Genomic DNA, 20169 nt, shown 5'->3' on the forward strand with positions numbered 1-20169 from the left:
ATTGGGGGAAGAGGAAGTATTTCAGGAGAAGAACATAAAGAAAATGAAAGCAGTCCTTCATATGTGAAAAATTTTCTTGAATTACCTAGTGAAGATGTCCTCCCTCGACTCTTCTGTTCTGTCTGGAATTCCTATTATTCAGATCTTGTATCTTCTGTAATCATTTCTCTCCTATTTTCTATCTTCTTTTCTCTACTTTCTGTGAGATGTCCTCAACCTTACCTTCTAGTTCTTCTAATTGAGGTTTTCAGTTTCCATTTTAATTTACAAGAGCTCATTTTGTTTTCTGAAATTTTTTTTTTTTTACAGTGACCTCTTCTTGTGACATTGAGACATTATCTTCATTTACTTCTCTGAAGAAATTATAATATTTTTAAGTTTCCTTTCTCCTGCAGAGTTTGCTTTTTTTCCTGCTTATTTGTTTGGGTCTCTATCATTCCAAATAAAGGCTTTCCTAAATGTCTGGTGACTCTCAGCCACACTCTCATATTAAGAGTAGAACATTAAAATGCTTTGTCAATTGAGTGGGGCTTGTTAACGGTGGATTTCACCGTAGAGGGATCCAGCTAAGTCGCTAAGCCATTCCATGAGGGAATCCCTTTTAATTGTTTACATCATTGGTTAAATAGCCAAGTGAGTAAAGATGGCTGGGAAAACCCACTGCCATCTTGTCAATTTCGACTCATAGTGACAGGGCGATCATAATATTCGGTACGTAATAAGCTTTCATTCAATCTCCATCTCTATATGATACCCCTGCCCCGACTATGCTGGATTTCCCTAAATCCAAAGACCTTCACTTTTATCCACTCCAAAGGATAAACCTCCAGTCTTCTCCGCTAGGTGAAAGAAACATCACCACCGGACTATGTAATGTGGAGGAGAGCTTAGGAATCTAACTGGTTAAACAGACGTTCATTTAGTCTTTGTATTCTGAGTTCAACCTGCACTTACCATTTCCTTCACCTCCCCTGCCCATCCATTCCAGAGATACCTGAATCTGCTTATTTCCGAGCCTTTGGGCATTTCAAAGGCGTAAATTAGTTTTCTTCCCAGTTTCCTCATTGTCAGTGAAGAATTCAGTTCTCTCAGTCTGCTAAACCAGTTATTACACATCCATCTGCTCTTGAGCTTCCAGAATTTTGTGCTTATTCATTCCTCTCCTGTTTCTTTACTCATGCCTTTTAAAAACTACTTTCTTCTATCAAATTAATGGGGCTTCAGAAGTGAATATGTATGTCCAATCTATCGTCTTTACCAGAAGTTTACTATCCTCTTCTTCAGTTCCGTGAAGTTTTTTCTAAGTTAAAAATCATCTTCTGTAGGAAGATGGTTTCAGGAGTAAATATGCTGCAATTTACTTTAAAACCCAGTGCCGTCAAGTCAATTTACTTTACAGGTCAATTATTATTCTATAAAGGCTTGCTATCACTTTTAATTCTGCTGCTGCTATTTTTCTTTTATTTCTTCTTTTTATATTTATGTATTAAATCTTTATGCACCACCAGTCTTTTTTGATTTAATATTTACATTAACTTCATAAGAGGAAATAACCCCTTCTTCAGTTTCTTCAATTCTCTAAGCATACTTATGTCCTAAATTATGTTATGTTGGTTTCATTTCTCCTCATACCATACTCTAGCATGAGTGTGCTCTGCATTTGTTGGTATGGTTGCACTTTCTCTTTAGGTATCTGCCTTAGTCTCAAACAATTTTAATTCTCTAAGACAAAAGAATTACAAATCATATTGTTTTCTCCATGGTCATGTCGCCCATTCGAGTTGTACTCGTATTAATCTCATATCACTCTAGTATGCTGTATTTGTGACAGTGCCTATCTGGTATTGTAGTAGGATGCATTATATATCTATGCCTGGGATTATGACTGGGAATTGTCTAGGCTCCTAATTGCAGGTCATCAGAGTATGTTATTCTCAACTAAAAAAAAAAAAAATTCCCTTCTTACAATCCCATACACACACTACCACCCCCATTTCAAAACCAAACTGGTAAAATTTGCTACGCAGCATTCCTTTAGAACTTTTTATCTTCTCACGTCATATGATCAGATGTGTGAGAGAAACAGGAGAGAAAGGCAACAGTTAACAAAGAGCAGCATAATGCCTTTTCACCCTCTACTTGGAGGAAAAATTCAACTTCCTCATGTCCACCAAGTCAGATACCACTTGTTTATTTTGCTCTGCAGCTGAAAATCATAAACCTGTTCTCAGGGTTTGTTTTTGCAGCATAGATATCCCTGTTCAAATAGTGATAACTACACTGTACTATGCATTAAAAAAACAAAAACAAAAACCTGTAGCTGGTGAGTTGATTCTGACTCACAGTGACCCTATAGGAAAGAGCAGAACTGCCACATAGGGTTAACAATGAGCAGGCTGGTGGATTCAAACTGCTGACCTTTCGGTTAACAGCCGTAGCTCTTTATTACTACCCTGTAAAAAAGTAGAAGGGAAATCTCCGGAGGCATGAATACTTCTGGTGAGGCCTTTCCCACTTTCCAGAGATCACACCATTCTTTTTATATTGAAAAACACTACATACACCTCTATTGTGGTATCTACCACACCTATAATGATTGGTTTGTGTGACTGTTTCTCCACTAGACTGTAAGCTTCTAAAGAAGAACAGTGCATTTTCCATCTTCATAAATTTAGTACGTAAATTCAAGAGGAATAACATAACGTTTATTGAACCAAGGAAAAACTAATATCCATTAATTTGTCTTTAAGATGTGTCTTAGTTACCTAGTGCTGCTATAACAGAAATATCACAAGTGGACGACTTCAACAAAGAGAAATTTATTCTCTTAAAGTCTAGTAGGATAGAAGTCCGAATTCAGGGCATCAGTTCCAGGGGAAGAGTTTCTCTGTCAGCTCTGGGGGAAAGTCCTTGTCATCGATCTTCCCCTGGTCCAGGAGCTTTTTGTTTGCTGGAACCCCAAGTCCAAAGGACATGCCCTGTTCCTGGTGCCGCTTTCTTGGTGGTAGGAGGTCTTCATGTCTTTCTGCTTGCTTCTCTCTTTTATATCTCAAAAGAGATTGGCTTAAAACCCAACTTCATCTTATAGATTGAGTCCTGCCTCATTACCATAACTGCCTCATTAACATCATAGAGGTAGGATTTACAACACATAAGAAAATCATATCAGATGACAAAATGGTAGGCAATCACACAATACTGGGAATCATGGCCTACCCCAGTTAACACACGTTTCTGGGGGACACAATTCAATCCACAACAAGATGGAACCTCCTTACCTACGCTAGCAGAAAAAAGAGCAGAGGCATGCTAATTTAGGGATAAGACAGTGTTATGCTTCCAAAAATATAAATGCATAAAAAGTATAAAGAATTTATAATAATGCCTTAATGTCAACAATGTACTAGAAATAGCCTCCTACTTAGAAACTTCTGAAAGGAGGAAAGTTGAGTATGGTACATTCTCAACATAAAGTAGTATGCTCTATCACATCTCCCCCCCCACCCTTGGAGCTCCTGTCAATATATGAAAATATTTTATTCATTTACTTATTTATTTATCCTCTCTTACTAGAATGTAAACTTAATGTCAGCAGGGACTTTGTCTTATTGACCACTGTGTCCCCAATATCTAGACTGTGCAAGCACAAAAGCCAATGCTCCATTAAAGTTTGTTGAGTGAATGAATGAATGAGTAAATGAGTGACTGAATTTGAAGTATACAATATATTGATTGATTGAATGAATGGCTCACCATTCCTGCTAGGGAATGTTTTGTCAGGCAGAATCTTTGCGAGCAAGCTACTTTCCATTTCGTACTAATTTCATGTCTCTTCCCTTTCTGGGGATCAATAATGTAACTAAGGTATAAAAATACAAAGATAATTAAATAAGAGAAGGATTGGCACTACATAAATTGTTTGAAGAACATGTGTCTCATAAAATCAACTCAGGGTACTTACTGGCTGATTCTAGAATTCTTTTCTTCCATAATCCTCCTTCTGTCATTCAATCAACTGGCAAATATTTATGAACATTATAAACCTCATGTGCTCTATTTCTAAACACACACACCATGCTCTCTTGAACACAGATTAATTTTATATTCTTTGAGTACTTTACCGTAGAAAGATCATGGTCTTTAGAGTTAGATCTGGATTTGAATTCTAGCTATGACCGTTACTAATTATGTCAACTTTAGGCAGTTATTTAATATCAAATAAACCTAAAATAAAATGATATATGAAAACTGGTACAAATTAGCCTTCATTGTTAGTTCTCCCTTAGAGGGCAGGGATCCAAAAGTAAAAGAAAGAACAGGCCATATATTTGTTCTAATGGTCACTGTCGTACACTGTGGTTTCACCTGTTGACTGAGAAGCAACAGGTCAAAAACAGAGCTAATAGATAATATAACCGTAACTGCATTTGCAAAGGACAAAATCACATCCCTGAAACATAGTAGGCATTCAGTAGTCATCTGCCGAACTGATAAAGTAATAAACAATTTCAGGTCCCAGCTTATAATTATAAAGTTTGTAATTTCTTACCCATTTCTTAGATTTGTATTTCTAAGAAGTACGGTAGTTCAGATGCTAGATTCAGATGTTCTTAGATCATGATATACAGGAAAATTAATTAACCTCTGTAAGCCACAATTAAAACTGAGTTGTTGATAATTTAAACATACTTCAAACATTTCTTATTACCCTTAAAGAAAAAAAATCCTTATCCAAGTCTACTATGCCATGTATCTCTTGGTTGCTTACCACACACACCACCACAATCACCCTTGCTCTCTATACGCGAGCTACACTGGTCTTCCATTCTTTCCTTCAAAGTACTACATTGCCTTACACCACAGGGACTTTGCACATGTTGGTCCCTTTCTGTAAGGTACACACCAGCCATTGTTCACCACCTGCCCCTGCCAGACCCTCTTCGGCTAGCTAATTCCTACTAACCCCTCATATCCAGGCAAATATAATGTCCTGAGGAAGCAGTCCTTAACCTTCCTCCCACATTAGGTCAGGTCCTCCTATGATGTGCCCTCAAAGCACAATATACTATTCCTTTATCCCACCGATCACAGATGTAGTTCTAAATTTCCTAGTATAATTATTTGATTAGTGTCTCTCATGCATATTAGACCTAAATAAGGTCAAAAATACTCAACCACGTCTATTTTTGCTCACCATTGTATTCTTAACGCCTAGAACAGTCCCATGCCTGAATATACATTTGTTGAGTGAATGAATAAACAAATGACAAATGCGTGTCGTTGTTGGAAAAAATAAATAAAACTTTATAAATTATCAACAACTCAAAGTATCTGGTGCTGTGGCAAAAAGAGAATTAATGTAACATAATAGTTAGTAATACAGGCCCTGCCTGAGTTTGAACCCTGAACTTCACCACTTGATAGCCATGTGACCATGGAAACTTTTCTTAACCTCTCCATAGCTCAGTTTCCCCAGCTGTTAAATGAGGATAATAATGACACCTATTTCATGAAGTTGTTAAAACCCAAAACCATACCCATTGCCATGCAATTCCAACTCAGACACTCTATAGCGACCCTCTAGGACAGAGGAGAACTGCCTTGTAGGGTTTCCAAGGAGTGGCTGGTGGATTTGAACTGCTGACCTTTTGGTTAGCAGCCAAACTCTTAATCACTGTGCCACCAGGGCTCCATGAAGCTGTTACCCAAAATAGGAGGATGAAATAAGTTAAAACAATAAACTCATAAGCAGTGACTGGCAAACTTGCAAGACTCAGAAAAACAAGGCAGTTCCACTGAGTTCCAGCTCTCACAGGTTTCACTGTATTATTATTATCATTTTTATACATGTTCTAAAAATGTTGATTTCTATTCCCTTGAGCTCCCCTATTTCTATGAAACAAACACTAAATATTAGAGAACATATAAAACTTATAATAGTCAATTTTTTGTTTGCCAAAAAAGCATGGATTAGCAAAATTATGAAAAATTATTTTAGATGTGATTAAGTATTAGGATAAATGTTCTGTCACCTCCCTGAACAAATCCTTTTTATCAAAGGTGCTAAGTAAAAAAATACCTGGTGAACACATGTTTTATTTTCAACCTCAGCCTCTAATGCCTATACTTTTGTGCTAAACACTTCTGCTTTTTATATAGTCTAACACCATCATCAAACCTAAAATAATTTTAACAATAAGACTTAATATCAAATATACAGTCACTATATAAATTTTTCTGGTTGTCTTAAAATATTTTAAAATGTTTGCTTGCTTGTATCTGGATTTAAATAATACTCATACATTGGAATTGGCTGATGTGTCTCTCAAGTCTCTTTTAACCTGTAACCCTTATCTTCAGCCAGTCTTTTATTTCTTTGAAATTTTTAGTTGAAAAAGCTACATACTTTGACTTACAGAGTATCCCACATTCTGGACATTCCTGATTACATCTTCCTAATGTCATTTAACATGTCCTACTGTCCTATTTATTTTTTGTATATTAAAAGCAGGCTAGATCATATTCGAGTGTGGCTGTTGCTGTTTCCCTTTTCTTTCCTTTTTTGGGGGGCAGGGGCTGGACTGCTTCATGGGGGTGGAGTGTAACTTCTATTAGCAAATGCATAATGTCTCTCTTACATAAAATGGGGATAATATTGTCTAGTTCTTAAAGTTGTTAAGATGATTAAAAGAGTTACTACAGGTCAAATGCTCAGATTAGTACCTGGCACACAGTAAACACTCCATAAATATTAGCTCTTCTTACTACACTGCACATAGAGAATCAATGGGATTTGATGGCAGATTAGATGTGAGTTTTTGAAGTAGTTGAAGGTATCTAATAATTTCAGCTTGGTGGCTGAGCGTGTGTTGATATCGCTGACAAATACAGGGAATATATAAAAAGGATAAGGTTTATGGGAAATTGAAAAAAAAAAAATAGTTCAAGTTTGGACATGCTGAATAAGTGCCTGCGGGATAGCCAATATGGACGGACATGTTGTCGTGTACCATCAAGGCGATTCCAGCTCAAAGTGACCCTACACAGGTTAGGGTAGAATTGCCCTATAGTGTTTCCTAGGTTGTAATCTTTACAGAAGCAGATCACAGGCCTTTCCTCCTGCAGAGCAGCTGGTTAGTTCCAACTGCTGACCTTTCAGTTAGCAGCCGAGTGCTTACCCAGTGTGCCATCAGGGCTCCTTATGGATGTACACAGAAGATGAAAATAGAGGCCCTACGATTTAAAAGAGAAATCTGGGGGCTGCGGATAAAGATCAAATGCTAGTAGGAAAGTGATCTCAGTGAAGTTTACAGTTCTCAGAAAAGACAGCAAGGCCACCTGAAGGGCAAATTGACATTAGATAAGGAGAGGTAATAGTATTTCAAGAAAAGGAATGATGTGGAGAAAAAGACAAACATGCAGACAAAATAATCACCGTATGTTGTGCCAAAAGGAGTATTGTGATTAGAAAAGAATCTGTGTGTTGGAAAGTAGAGGAAAATGAAGTTAGGTAGATAGGAAACGGCTAATTTTTGTTGCTGTTGTTATTTGTGCTTTAGGTGAAAGTTTACAGCTCAAGTTAGTTTCTCATACAAAAATTTAAACACACATTGTTATGTGACCTTAGTTGCTATTCCTGTAATGTGACAGCACACTCCTCCTTTCCACCCCAGATTTCCTGTGTCCATCAACCAGCTCCTATCCCTTTCTGCCTTCTCATCTCACCTCTGGATAGGAACCTCCCACTTGGTCTCATATATCTACTTGAACTAAGAACACTCTTCATGAGTATCATTTTATGTCTTATAGTCCAGTCTATTCTTTGTCTGAAGAGTTGGCTTTGGGAACTGTTTTAGTTCAGGGTTAACAGAGAGTCCGGGGGCCATATCTTCTGGGGTTCCTCCAGTCTCAGTCAGATCACAAAGTGTGGTCTTTTTATTAGAATTTGAGTTCTGCACCTCACTCTTCTCCTGCTCCATCAGGGACTCTGTGTTGTGTTCCCTGTCAGGGCAGTCACTGGTGGTAGATGGGCACCATCTAGTTCTTCCGGTCTCAGGCTGATGGAGTCTCTGGTTTATGTGGCCCCTTTTGTCTCCTGGGCTAATATTTTCCTTGTGTCTTTGGTGTTCTTCATTTGGCTTTGCTCCAGGTGGGTTGTGACCAACTGATGTATCTTAGATGGCTGTTCACTAGCTTTTAAGACCCCAGACGCCACCACTCACCAAAGTGGGATACAGAACATTTTCGTAATAAACATTGTTATGCCAGTTGACCTAGATGTCTCCTGAAATCATGGTCTCCAGAACCCTGCCTCTGTGCTACACTGTCCCTCGAAGTGTTTGGTTATGTTCAGGAAACTTCTTAACTTCTGGTTTAGTCCAGTGGTGCTGACTTCCCCTGTATTGTGTATTGTCCTTCCCTTCACCTAAGATGACAGAAACCCTGGTGGTGTAGCGGTTCAGTGCTACGGCCAAAAGGTCGGCAGTTCAAATCCACCAGGCACTCCTTAGAAACTCTACGGGGCAGTGCTACCCTGTCCTATAGGGTCGCTATGAGTCCGAATCGACTCGACAGCAGTGGGTTTGGTTCGGGTTTTGGCCACCTAAGATAATTCTTGTCTACTATCTAGTTATCTAGTTAGTGGAAACCCTGGCAGTATAGTGCTTAAGTGCGACAGCTGCTAACCAAAAGGTCGGCAGTTCCAATCTACCAGGTGCTCCTTGGAAGCTCTATGGGGCAGTTCTACTCTGTCCTATAGGGTTGCTTTGAGTCGGAATCAACCCGACGGCAGTGGGTTTGCTTTGGTTTTTTATCTAGTTAGTGAATTCCCTTCTCCCTCTTTCCCCACCCACATAACCATCAAAGAATGTTTTCTTCTGTGTTTAAACCTTTTCTTGAGTTCTTATAATAGTGGTCTCATACAGTATTTGTCCTTTTGTGACTAATTTCACTCAGCATAATGCATTCCAGATTCATCTATGTCATCAGATGTTTCACAGATTCATCATTGTTCTCTATTGTTGTGTAATATTCCATTGTGAGAATATACCATAATTTGTTTATCTGTTCATCTGTTGATGGGCACCTAGGCTGTCTCCATCTTTTTGCTATTGTGAACAGTGCTGTGATGCACATGGGTGTGCGTATCTATTTGTGTGATGTCTCTTATTCCTCTAGGGTATGTTCCAAGGAATGGGATTGCTGGATCATATGGTAGTTCTATTTCTTGCTTTTTAAGGAAGTGCCAAATAAATTTCCAAAGTGGTTGTACCATTTTACATCCCCACCAGCAGTGTGTAAGTGTTCCACTCTCTCCACAACCTCCCCAACATTTATTATTTTGTGTTTTTTGGATTAATGCTAGGAGGACAAGGCTAAATCTGAAAGGCCTTGAAATTCAGGAATAGGTAGTTCAATTTGATTAAGTAGGACACAGGAAGACAATGAAGAAGTTAGCAAGACAGGAGAGTGCTATGCTATGGCAAATTATTATACAAATATCTATGATAACAGAATTAGAAAAGGAAAAAATGTATTTACTATATTATTTTAGAGGATTTTAATTTATGCCAGTTTTATTTCCAACTAAATTAAAGCAATCCCTGGTGGTGCAGTGGTTAAGAGCTCAGCTGCTAACTAAAAGGTTGACAGTTTGAATCTGCCAGTTGCTCTTGGAAATTCTATGGGACAGTTCTACTCTGTCCTATAGAGTTGTTATGAGTCGAAATTGGTTTTTTTGGTTTGCCTAGGCATCGTGGCTTCAAGCAACACCCCAAAGGTGGGAGACAGTACCTTTAGTACCATCCCATATCCCCTTCCATTTTCTTCTCTGAGGAACCAATGCTTTCAAGCTACCCTAACTGTAAAAAACTACATTTTTGTAATGGTGCCCTGTCTTTTTCCCTGAAGCACTCTGGTTACATTCCCCTACTCAGTTCTGGCCTGCAATGAAACCTTTTTCATTCCCCAGTCATCCTGATAATAGATCTTTGCTAAGAAGAAAACAATTTAATTATATAATTCGTAAGACACTGTAAGTGATCAAAAATCTAGGGATATTTAATTTAAAAAGAGCAATCTGTTGATTCATCTGAATTTAAAATTGTTAAATATATATACTCCCTATATGTTTCCTGGAGTCCTGGTGGCAGAGTGGTTAAGAGTCAGCTGCTAACCAAAAGGTCAGCAGTTCGAATCTGCCAGCCGCTCCTTGCAAACCGTATAAAGAAGTTCTACTCTGTCCTATAAGTGTCACTGTGAGTTGGAATCTACTCAACCACAACAGGTTTGGTTGTTGGTTTACGTTTCCCATGTATTTAAGCATGCTAGTTCGATCTGACAAATCATCGACACACTAGGGCAAAAATGTCTGCTAATTCTCTGTATATCATACTTAGCATGCCAGTACAGGCAAGTTTATTGCATAAACACCTGCTGGGCTACTATTAGGTACAAGGCATTGTGACCTGACTCTAAAATATTCATCTTTGCGTTGTAAGGATGTAAGAACTAGAATTGTAAGAACTTTACATTCTAATAGGTGAGACAAACACACAACTAATCACATAAGGCAGATAAATGTTCTATCATAATATTCTGAGATTTAATTATGTATAGACCGCTTAAGAAAAGAAAATCTCATGGACACCTATGCTGACTTAAATTCATTAAATTATTATGTTATTGAAATGTATAGAAAAATAAAACTATAGATGAGAATAAACTCTTTTGTTTCCAGATCTTATTCATATATAATACAAAACATTTACAAATTATGCACATAAAAGCTTTAAAACTAACAGATTTGAAATTACTATAATATACATTTTTGCTAAAATGAAATACTGAACTCAGCATGAATACTGTACTGACTGCTACTTTCCCATTATTTCTCAGATACATTTGGGTTTGGCAACACCTATATTTAGTCTAGTGTGTATGAATGATTAAATATTCCCACCATTTCTTTCTACTCAAACTACTGCAAACTTGTGATTTAGCTCACTCTGATGTCATCTGGCCTTTACTTGGTACCAAATGAATCATTTATGTAACAAGCCTATTTTTGTTCTTTTCTCATTAGACTGACATAATTAAGCACAATCATAACCCTGAAAGTACATGATAATAACCGGTTATAAGGTGAACATCCCAGATGATCCAAGAATATGCTCATATAAATTTCTTTACATTAACATTGAAATTTTAAAATTCTGGCAGCATACTCTCTTCCCTCAGAGAGTATGTTTGCACACTCAGGTCCAGACACCTAGAGTTGAAGAACAAAGCCTTACAGAAATAAATACTAGAAAGGTAGAAATTTGGGGGAAATTAATTCCATCAGAGGGGAGGCAGAGATTTGGAAGGTTTTATGGAGAAGGTAACATTTATAAGTGAGCCGTGAGATTTGAGTTTAGTGCCAAGTGTGTAAGTTTTCTGCAATTCCCTATCTATAAGCCTGACACAGAGAATAAAAAGTAGCCAGAGTTTAAAAAAAAAAAAAAAGACACCTGGAAATATTTAGTGGTAAGAGCAACAAAGAGAAAAAAAATCATTTATTTTATGAATAAAAGTGGGATTTTCTTTTTTTTTGAGGGAAAGAAAATCAGAGAATGAACTAGGCAAGCATTAGATGTGCTATTCACAAAATAAACAGCACACTTTGCAGGTGGGAAAGTTTACACGTATTGTCTTATATTATGATGGAAATGTACCTTAGGTAGGATTTTTCCACTTTTGTCAAAATTCTTTCTCTTCTATTTTTCCTTTGTACACTTATAGAAAAAAAGAATGAGAGTCAAATATTTCACAACTTGGTCTAAGACACCTTTCTTCTCATCTCAACAGTTTTTGCAGATTATACTTGTATTTTATCTACTCTTTCACTAACATTTGTATAAATGAAAAAAAAAATTTTTTTTTTTTTTTTATATCTCACAGCAGAACTGTGTGTGCATTGCTGTTCTATAGAATGTGAGAGGAAGAGAATGATTTCCTAACCAGATTAAATTTTAAGTTACATGAATTCAGAAAATATTTATCTAGTCTAGGTGCTAAAAAAAAAAAAAAAAATACTCTGCTAATTACAATCAGAAAACACCAAACCAAAATAGAAAACTAGTTTTTGTTTTATACTACCCATCTCGGTTGTTTGAAGAGTTTTTTTTACTGTTTTTATATCTCTTCTTTATTTTTTTTAGACAGACTTATAAAATAGTAGTCCATCTTGAATTTTCAGGCAAATAAGAACTAATCTTTGAACCAGTGATTCTGTAACATTGCATACATTCAGATATTCAAAAGAAGTTAAGTCTATGCCCATGGGTCATTTTACCAAGTATGCTTTTAGCACCATTAATGTTGAAATATGCAACTTTTGGGGAATTGTGGTAAGTGGGGATGGAAGCTTTCTTTTATCCATACGTACATTTAAAAGTAGCAATGGAAAATGGATCTGTATGAAGTAATTTAAATGGCTGCTACATATTAATTTTGTAGATACTGTTGAAAATATTTGTATTTTAAAAAATGTTTAAGACATACTTGATAGCTTTATTATATTAGATATTTTTATTTAAAGTTAATGTTTTCAGATTTATTAGTTGGCATAAGATAAGGAAATTTCTCTGTAGACTTTTTTTCTGGTTTGATCAGTGTTATTATATTTTACCAAAGATATTTTAAAGTTGACTATAATTGTTATACTTCTGATATTAGAAAAGCAGAAAAATAAAGGTCAGGTAATACATAATGACGTTGTTCTGGAAATGGTTGATTTTTGTACCTTTCAGATAATGACTTTACCACTTTGAACACTCTGGGAAAGTCACCTCACCTTTCTGAGTCACAGTTTAGTCATCTGTTAAATGTAATAATATGTTTTCTAAAACTGCTATAAGGTTTAAATTAAAAAAAAAAAAATAGCACCTTTTAAACCAGTGAATAAATACCAGTCGTGGTCTACCATTTTTAACACTTGTATTGAAATGTTTTTATTAGCAAAAAAGTGAACAAAAAACCTATAAATAATTTTTAAATGATTATTATAAAAAGAATCCTTCAATAAGTACCCAGCAATAACCAAATTTTTTGGTTTATAAATTCCTATAAGGTCTGACCTTTAGACTTATTTAAAAAACAAACAAACAAACAAACCCATTGCCATTGAATTGATTTCCAACTCAAAGCGACCCTATAGTACTTCCTCCAATTTTACATTTGAACATTGAATTAAAAATCTGCATATCCCTGAGCACATGTTCTTTCAAATATATGTGCCTATTTCCTCTTTCTGAATTCTCTTCTAATTCATACTTCGCAAATTTAGCCCAGAAGCAGGGACAGATTACCCAGTAAACAAGGTATGAAGGTGCTTACTTGTGTTTACTTACTGATCTGTAGTGCAAAATTTCGCATGGGTTTCAATCTGTATTAAAACTCATGTGAAATTGTGCACTAAAGATTAGTAAACACAAGTAAACCCGAGTACCTTGCTTACTGGTTAATCCACCCCTGCCCAGACGTCTGTCTCCCTCCTCTATGAATCTCTCCCAACCCCCTCTCCTAAAAAAAAAATGCAGAATGAATCCTTCCCTTTTCTCTTCTTCTCCTAAAACATCAAGAGTGGCAGCAGAGTTCAAATAAATGAAATTTAAACAAATCAATTAAAGAGTTTTTAACAATGGCATAAACTGTCTTTGTAAAATTACATTATGTGTCAGGATTAGCTTTGACTGTGAGTAACAGAATGCCCAAAGTCAGTGGATTATACAAAATAATTTAAATCCGTCACATAAAAAGAAGTCCAGATGTAGACAGGCCAGGGCAGGCAGGGTGACTTTGTGAAGTTATTAGAGACTTTCTATCTTACTGCTCTGCCTGTTCTCGGTATGTGGTTTCCACTTACGGTGCAATTCTCATGTTCACATTTCAGCCAGCAAGAAAGAAGAAGGGAAAAAAAGAGAGGGTGAACCCCCTTCCTTTAATGAAAATTGCACATGCTACACACACACACACACACACACACACACACATATTTATATACATATAAGTATGTGACACTTAACATGCACAATATCTTCTGTGAAACACACATTATGTGATTTGGACATTGTGCAAAGAACATCTGGGTCCACCTGGGTCTGTGTAGCGCGAGACCTGGGGGCTGCTGTGCAGTAAGCTGTCGGGCAGTGGCAACGACTCTGGTAAGTGTTGACGGATCCCCCAGCCTGGGGAAGGTCATGGTGGGAAGACTCCAGGCACCGGTCTTGGCACAAGGGAACTGTTTAAGCAAACAGGTGTGAGTAGGGCGAGGTGTCTGACAACTTGGGCGCCTGGGAACAGCGCCTCCCAGCAGCAGAGGCACCCGTTCCCAACAGAACCAGGCTGCAGGGCAGGCCTGCTGCTGAGCTGGGCTATGGGCATCCCTCCAAGAAAGCAGAGCTTTTTTTTTTTTTTTTGCGGGGGGGTGGGAGGGACATCAATCATTTATTATGGGGGTGGAGTGGAGTTAGTGAAACAGCTCCTTTATAAAAGGGAGCAGAAGGCTGCATTTGGAGCCCAGAGCGCAAGGGCAACATCTTTCGGCCCGAATCTGGGGCATTCCATCAGCCTTGCTAGGCTCAGGCTCCGACAGCTCTCTTAGGCAGTTGCCTGGCCCTGCACATGCCCTGGGCAGCCCCACTATGCCCCAGCTTGGCCTGGGCCCCGCGGGATCTGCCTTTGGGTTTTAGAGGCCTCTAGTCACTGCCTCAGTCTGGCCTTCCATCCTTTACCTGCTGCTTCTTGCATGGAGGCCTGGCGGGCTTGATCAGCCAGGGAACACGCTCTTGTCAGGCTTCTCGCCTACTGCCTGGAGTAAATATTCAGCTGCATTTTACTCCTCAGGTCAGTTGGCCCTGTTGGCCTCGGCATGGCCCCCAGGTCTTTGGCATCACTGTCCCCATGGGTCTCTGCCCTTACCCTCTTCATGCCCGCCAGGCTTTTCTTGTGGACCTCTCCCTGCTCCCACTTGCACTGCACGATGTGGGCCTGCTGGTCCTGCCTCAGGGCCCAGCTGCAGCCTCTCGCCTCCTTGGCCAGCAGGATGGCCTGCAGCTCCTCCTCCATCTTGTGCACGAAACTATGGAACAGATCGTTCCCCTGTGGATACCCTCCTAGAGCTTGATGAGCTGCAGCATCATCTAGGGCCGATCTCAGTGAGCCACAGGGCACTCTGTGGGCCTGCATGTGCTGCCCGATGGCCTGGGGCAGCTTCCTAGTGTTGTGCTCCCCATGGGGCTCAGCTTCACTCTCTCACAGCCCTGCCTGTGCCAGCAGCTGATATCCTGCTCATGTTGGGGAAGTTCTCCTGGAGAAGCTTCTTTGTCCCACAGCTTGCGCCCACAGGAAAGATTTTAATGTTATAATGGTAGAAATTCAGCTTCTGGAAGTCAGATGGAGCCCTGGTGGGGTAGTGATTAAGAGCACAACTTCTAACCAAAACATCGGCAGTTCAAATCCAACAGCAGTTCCTTGGAAACCCCACAGAGTAGTTCTACTCATCCTATAGGATTGCTATGAGTCATAATCAATTCGACGGCTATAGGCGGAATCAGATGATGAGGAGGCAGCACTTGGTGGTGGTCAGGTTTACCTTGTGCACATTGATAGGAGGGGAAGAGGTTCTAGAACACAGTGGCCATGACCTTCATGTGTACGCAATGGGGGCCTAAGCTGTGGAGCACCAGGAGGGGAGGGTGAGCATCCCTTGGAGGGTGCCCACCAGACCGCTCATTACACACAGTTGGAGGTTGCCAGAACAGACGTTATGCATATATATATATATATATATATATATATATATATATATATATATCTCCAGTCAAAACTTAGTTACATGGCATGACCACATCTAGCTGCAAGGGAGGCTGGAAAAATGATGTTTTTATTCCAGTTAGTGATATGTCGAGAAAAAAATTGGAAGAAAGGGAGATTCTATATTAAGAAACAATTAGCAGCCATACCTGGATATACCTTACCTGTGCGAGGCACCTCACTGACATTTCTAAATTACTGTCTAACACCAGTATTTATGACAGCTTGCACACTGTAAAATTATACAGTAACTCCTTCTAAATTTCAATTTTTAGCTGAAATATTTTTATTGGTAGAGATTATTGTTCTTGTTAGGTGCCAACAAGTCAGCTCTGACTCATAGCAACCCTATGTACAACAGAATGAAACACTGCCACATCCTCATGAGTGCTGTTATGCTTCAGTGCACTGCTGCAGCCACTGGGTCAATCCATCTCATTGAGGGTCTTCCTCTTTTTCACGGACCCTCTACCAAGCATGATGTCCTCCAGGGACTGATCCCTCCTTAAACATGTCCAAAACATGTGAGGCCTAGTCTCACCATCCTCATTTCTAATAAGCATTCTGGCTGTACTTCTTCCAAGACAGATTGATTAGTTCTTTTGGCAGTCCGTGGTACATTTGATATTCCTTGCCAATGCCATAATTCAAAGGCATCTATTCATCTTCAGTCTTCCTCATTCATTGCCCAGGTTTTGCATGCACATGAGGTGATTGAAAACACCATGGCTTAGGTCAGGTGAGCCCTAATCCTTAAAGTGACATCTTTGCTTTTTAATACTCCAAAGAGGTCTTTTGCAGCAGATTTGCCCAACGCAGTGTGTCCTTTGATTTCCTGACTGCTGCTTCCATGGGTATTGATTATGGATCCAAGTAAAATGAAATCCTTGACAACTTCAATCTTCTTTCCATTTATCATGATGTTGCTTATTGGTCCAGTTGTGAGGATTTTTGTCTTCTTTATGTTGAGGTGCAGTCCATACTGAAGGCTGTGGTCTTTGATCTTCAACATTAAGTGCTTCAAATCCTCTTCAGTTTCAGCAAGCAAGGTTGTGTCATCTGTATAACGCAGGTTGTGGATGAATCTTCCTCCAATCCTGATGCCCCATTCTTTTTCATATTGTCCAGCTTCTGGAATTATTTGTTCAGCATAGACATTGAATAAGTATGGTGAAAGAACACAACCCTGACACACACCTTTCCTGACTTTAAACCACGCAGTATCCCCTTGTTCAGTTCAAACGACTGCCTCTTGATCTATGTACAGGTTCCTCAGGGGCATAATTAAGCATTCTGGAATTACCATTCTTTGCAATGTTATCCATAATTTGTTGTAATCCACACAGCTGAATTTCTCTGCTTAGTCAATAAAACACATGTAAACATCTTTCTAGAATTCTCTGCATTCAGGCAGGATCCATCTGACATCAGCAATGATATCCCTTGATCCATGTCCTCTTCTGAATTCGGCTTGAATTTCTGGCAGTTCTCTGTCAATGTACTGCTGCAACCACTTTTGAACTATCTTCAGTAAACTTTTACTTGCGTGTGATATTAATGATACTGTTAGATAATTTCTACATTCAGTTGGCTCACCTTTCTTTGGAATGGGAACAAATATGAATCTCTTCCAGTTGACTGGCCAGGAGCTGTCTTCCAAATTCTTCCAGTGTTGCATCCATTTGTGGAAGTATCTCAACTGGTATTCCATCAATTCCTGGAGACTCGTTTTTCACCAGGGACTTCAGTGCAGCTTGGACTTCTTCCTTCAGTACCATTGGTTCTTAACCATATGCTATCTTGTGAAATCACTGAACGCCAACCAATTCTTTTTGGAACAGTGACTCTGTGTGTTCCGTTCCATCTTCTTTTGATGCTTCCTGTGTCACTCAGTATTTTGCCTGTAGAATCTCTCGCTATCACAACTCGAGGCTTGAATTTTTTCTTCAGTTCTTTCAGCTTGAGAAATGCTGAGTGTGTTCTTTCCTTTTGGTTTTCTAACTCTAGGTCTTAATCACCACAAAATTTAAGTAATATTCATAATAAAATTCTCCAGTGGAAAAGGAAATTTTAATTAAAACAGAACAGGCCACTCAAGTTATTTTAAAGGTTGCTTTGTAAAAGACAGGAAGCCCTGGTGGCATAGTGGTTCAGAGCTATGACTGCTAACCAAAAGGTTGGCAGTTCAAATCCACCAGGTACTCCTTGGAAGCCCTACGGGGCAGTTCCACTCTGTCCTATAGGGTTGCTGTGAGTTGGAATCGACTTGACAACGATGGATCTTTTTTTTTTTTTTTAAAAGAGTATCAAATATATATCAAAATATTTAATAAAAATACTTAAAAAAAGAAAATGTAGCTATTGCATTAATGAAGTCAGATATAAATGAAATTACAGGAAGACTCTCAGAAAGGTTTTGGAATTGGGGGAATTGAAAAAAATCTATGGATTTTTTAAAATTATACTTCCTGTAATTACTGTTTAGAAATGTTTACACAACTAAGAGGTGATCGCAACACAGATGAGTAACAATTATAATGTTGGAATAAAGCAAAAAGTAAATTGAGTCCAAGATCTCAGGCTATATGATTTGGGCAAGTGACTTCATCCATGATGCCTAGGATGAAGGGACAACAGAACTTAGTACTGCCAGCTACTGTGCTAAGTGTTTTATAAGCAATGCTTCATTTAATACTCACAACATTCTTGATATATAAATATTATCACTATTTTAGAGAATAAAAACCTGGTCTTACATTAAGTAATGCACTTTAGATCACAACAGCTATATAAACAGCAGAGCACAAACTTAAACAAAGGTTTTTCTGACCCCAAGTTTCTGTTCTTAACCATTATGCATATTACCTCCTCTTTAACACTCTGGATGTTGGTTTTCTAATTTGTTATATAAAGGGTTACAATCTAAACTATTCTAAAATTTATTCTGGTCCTGAAGATGTTGGTATTCTAGCGAGGTTTGACCCCTTTTTCCCAAATAAAAACACATTGTATCAATAGATTTAATTGGCTTCCTTGCTAGAACTTACATAAGTCAATGAAGTTATCACTAATATATATAATGCAGAAAGTAGAAATTCATTTACTAAAAGTTGTACATAAAAGGGCCACAATGTATGATGAAGGTCAAGTTGAAGGTCTGGGACACAACCTGACCTTTACGGGTTGATTCATGCCCCTTGGTGTATCTGTAAAGCAGTAAACCATAAAGTTATATGAGTAAGAGGGAAGAAAGGTAATTAACTCAATCTCATACAATAATTCGGTGAAATATATGTAAGACATCATTTTGTAAGTGAAGACACTGCCTCAAAGAGGCTGACTTGCTGAAAGTCACACAACTAGTATGTAGTAACATCAGCACTACCTGGTTCTAAATCCATGCTCTTCCTTATCCTCCATGTTTCCTACAGTTCAATTATGGATATCCATGTATTAATATTGTTATTTCAGTTTTAACAAAAAAATCTAAAGATACTGTCATGGACTGAATTATGCCCCCCCCCCAAATATCTGTCAACTTAGCTAGGTCACGATACCCAGTACTGTATGATTGTCTACCATTTTGTCATCTGATGTGATTTCTCTATGTGTTGTAAACCCTATCACTACGATGTAATGAGATGGATTAGTGGCAGTTATATTGATGAGATTTACAAGATTAGGTAGTGTCTTAAGCCAATCTCTTTTGAGATAAAGGAGAGAGAAGTGAGCTGAGAGACGTGGGGACCTCATACTACCAAGAGGGTAGCGCCGGGAGTAGAGCAAGTCCTTTGGAACTGAGGTTCCTAAGCTGAGATGCTCCCAGACCAAGGGAAGACTGATGACAAGGACCTTCCTCCAGAGCCTAAAGAGAAAGAAAGCCTTCCCCGGAAGCCAGTGCCCTGAATTCAGACTTCTAGCCTACTGGGCTGTGAGAGAATAAACTTCTCTCTGTTAAAGCCAGCCACTTGTGGTATTTCTGTTATAGCAGCACTAGATGACCAAGATAGATACTAACTGATTTAGCACTTTCTGGGGTATTTATGATTACCAGCAAACATTTGTTGAATGCTCATTTGTTGAGAACAACAGAAAGATATCTATTAAAATAGACGAAATACAAGGGATTAAGCATTACCAAACTGCCAGGGAGAGACAGTAACTTTCAATTAGGATGATTACGAAATGCTTCAGAGAGATGATTATATGTAGACAGGGCATTTAAGGGCAGGTTTGATTTCAAAAGATGAAATAAAGGAGAAGTCTGAAAAGAAGGATAATATTCCAAGTAAAGGAAATGGCAGGAATTAAGTA

The 20169-nt window shown here is 38.4% G+C and overlaps 2 protein-coding genes across 5 annotated transcripts in view; both read right to left on the minus strand.

Annotated features, from left to right (window-relative positions):
* BAZ2B (bromodomain adjacent to zinc finger domain 2B) overlaps positions 1 to 20169 on the minus strand; it is a 468630-nt gene that overhangs the window by 242828 nt on the left and 205633 nt on the right. The window lies entirely within an intron of this gene.
* On the minus strand, positions 14476 to 15828 carry LOC126078318 (suppressor of SWI4 1 homolog). The gene has a single exon (XM_049888823.1). The coding sequence runs from the start codon at positions 15226 to 15228 to the stop codon at positions 14845 to 14847; it is 384 nt and encodes a 127-aa protein (XP_049744780.1). The 5' UTR covers positions 15229 to 15828; the 3' UTR covers positions 14476 to 14844.

Source organism: Elephas maximus, chromosome 6 (assembly GCF_024166365.1).
Source record: "Elephas maximus indicus isolate mEleMax1 chromosome 6, mEleMax1 primary haplotype, whole genome shotgun sequence".
NCBI lineage: Eukaryota > Metazoa > Chordata > Mammalia > Proboscidea > Elephantidae > Elephas > Elephas maximus.

Coding starts and splice junctions, on each gene's coding strand:
- LOC126078318 (XM_049888823.1), bottom strand. CDS start 15,228: ATGCAGGCCCACAGAGTGCCCTGTGGCTCACTGAGATCGGCCCTAGAT.